The sequence below is a fragment of the Penaeus monodon genome, chromosome 19, assembly GCF_015228065.2.
Source record: "Penaeus monodon isolate SGIC_2016 chromosome 19, NSTDA_Pmon_1, whole genome shotgun sequence".
Classification (NCBI taxonomy): domain Eukaryota; kingdom Metazoa; phylum Arthropoda; class Malacostraca; order Decapoda; family Penaeidae; genus Penaeus; species Penaeus monodon.
The window spans coordinates 31,800,179-31,800,842 of NC_051404.1; the positions used below are offsets into that span (position 1 = coordinate 31,800,179).

At 37.2% G+C, this 664-nt stretch overlaps 1 protein-coding gene across 1 annotated transcript in view; it reads left to right on the plus strand.

Annotated features, from left to right (window-relative positions):
• The window catches only part of LOC119585385 (eIF-2-alpha kinase GCN2-like), a gene marked incomplete in the record, with an annotated part of 28,307 nt that overhangs the window by 27,129 nt on the left and 514 nt on the right, over positions 1-664 (plus strand). Inside the window, 1 exon segment of the mRNA XM_037934051.1 lies at positions 214-383. Within this exon segment, the coding sequence (XP_037789979.1) occupies positions 214-383 (170 nt within the window).

The following is a 664-nucleotide window of genomic DNA, read 5'->3' on the forward strand; positions in this document are numbered from 1 at the left end:
ATACTTTCTGGGTAATGTTCGTCATTGTTTTAAGTCTTTCCTTTTTGGAAACTTCGTTGTTTTTACAATTTAACTTCCTAGTATCTAAAAGTGCGTAAAAGTACTTTTAATGACTTCATTTTTTAAGACATATCCACCTTTGATTTCACTGTGCCTTACTTTCTCTATTCTTTCTTCAATGTTATCATTTAAAGTGCTATCGTATTGCCCTAGATCACAAGAGAAGTTCGTGCAGCTTCATCCCGTTGGCCAGACATTGCACCGAAAACCCAGATTGAAGTTTGGGCCGTGGAGTTGGAGAGGAAGCCCTTGCATGCCTTGGGCTCACTTGACATCGAGTCGGTCAAGTACTTCAATGAAGCCGTCAGTGATATTAAAAACATGTGAGTGAGAAGAGAGGGACAAACTCTATGTAGTTATTGCAGCCAGAGCAGATTTAGGGGGACAGTTCCGTCCCACTGACTCTTAATTTTTTTTTTTCTAGAAATAGAGTTCTCATTGCCACAGATTTGCTTCTGGAATTGAGAATAACAAAATGCAAAAGAATATATATATTAAATTAGTCTAGATATTCATTCCTTATTACCTGAAAATTTGTTTTTATCTGCACATTTTTGGATTTTCAGATTTATGGCTTTCATTCCAGGGAAAGGGCCCAAATGTC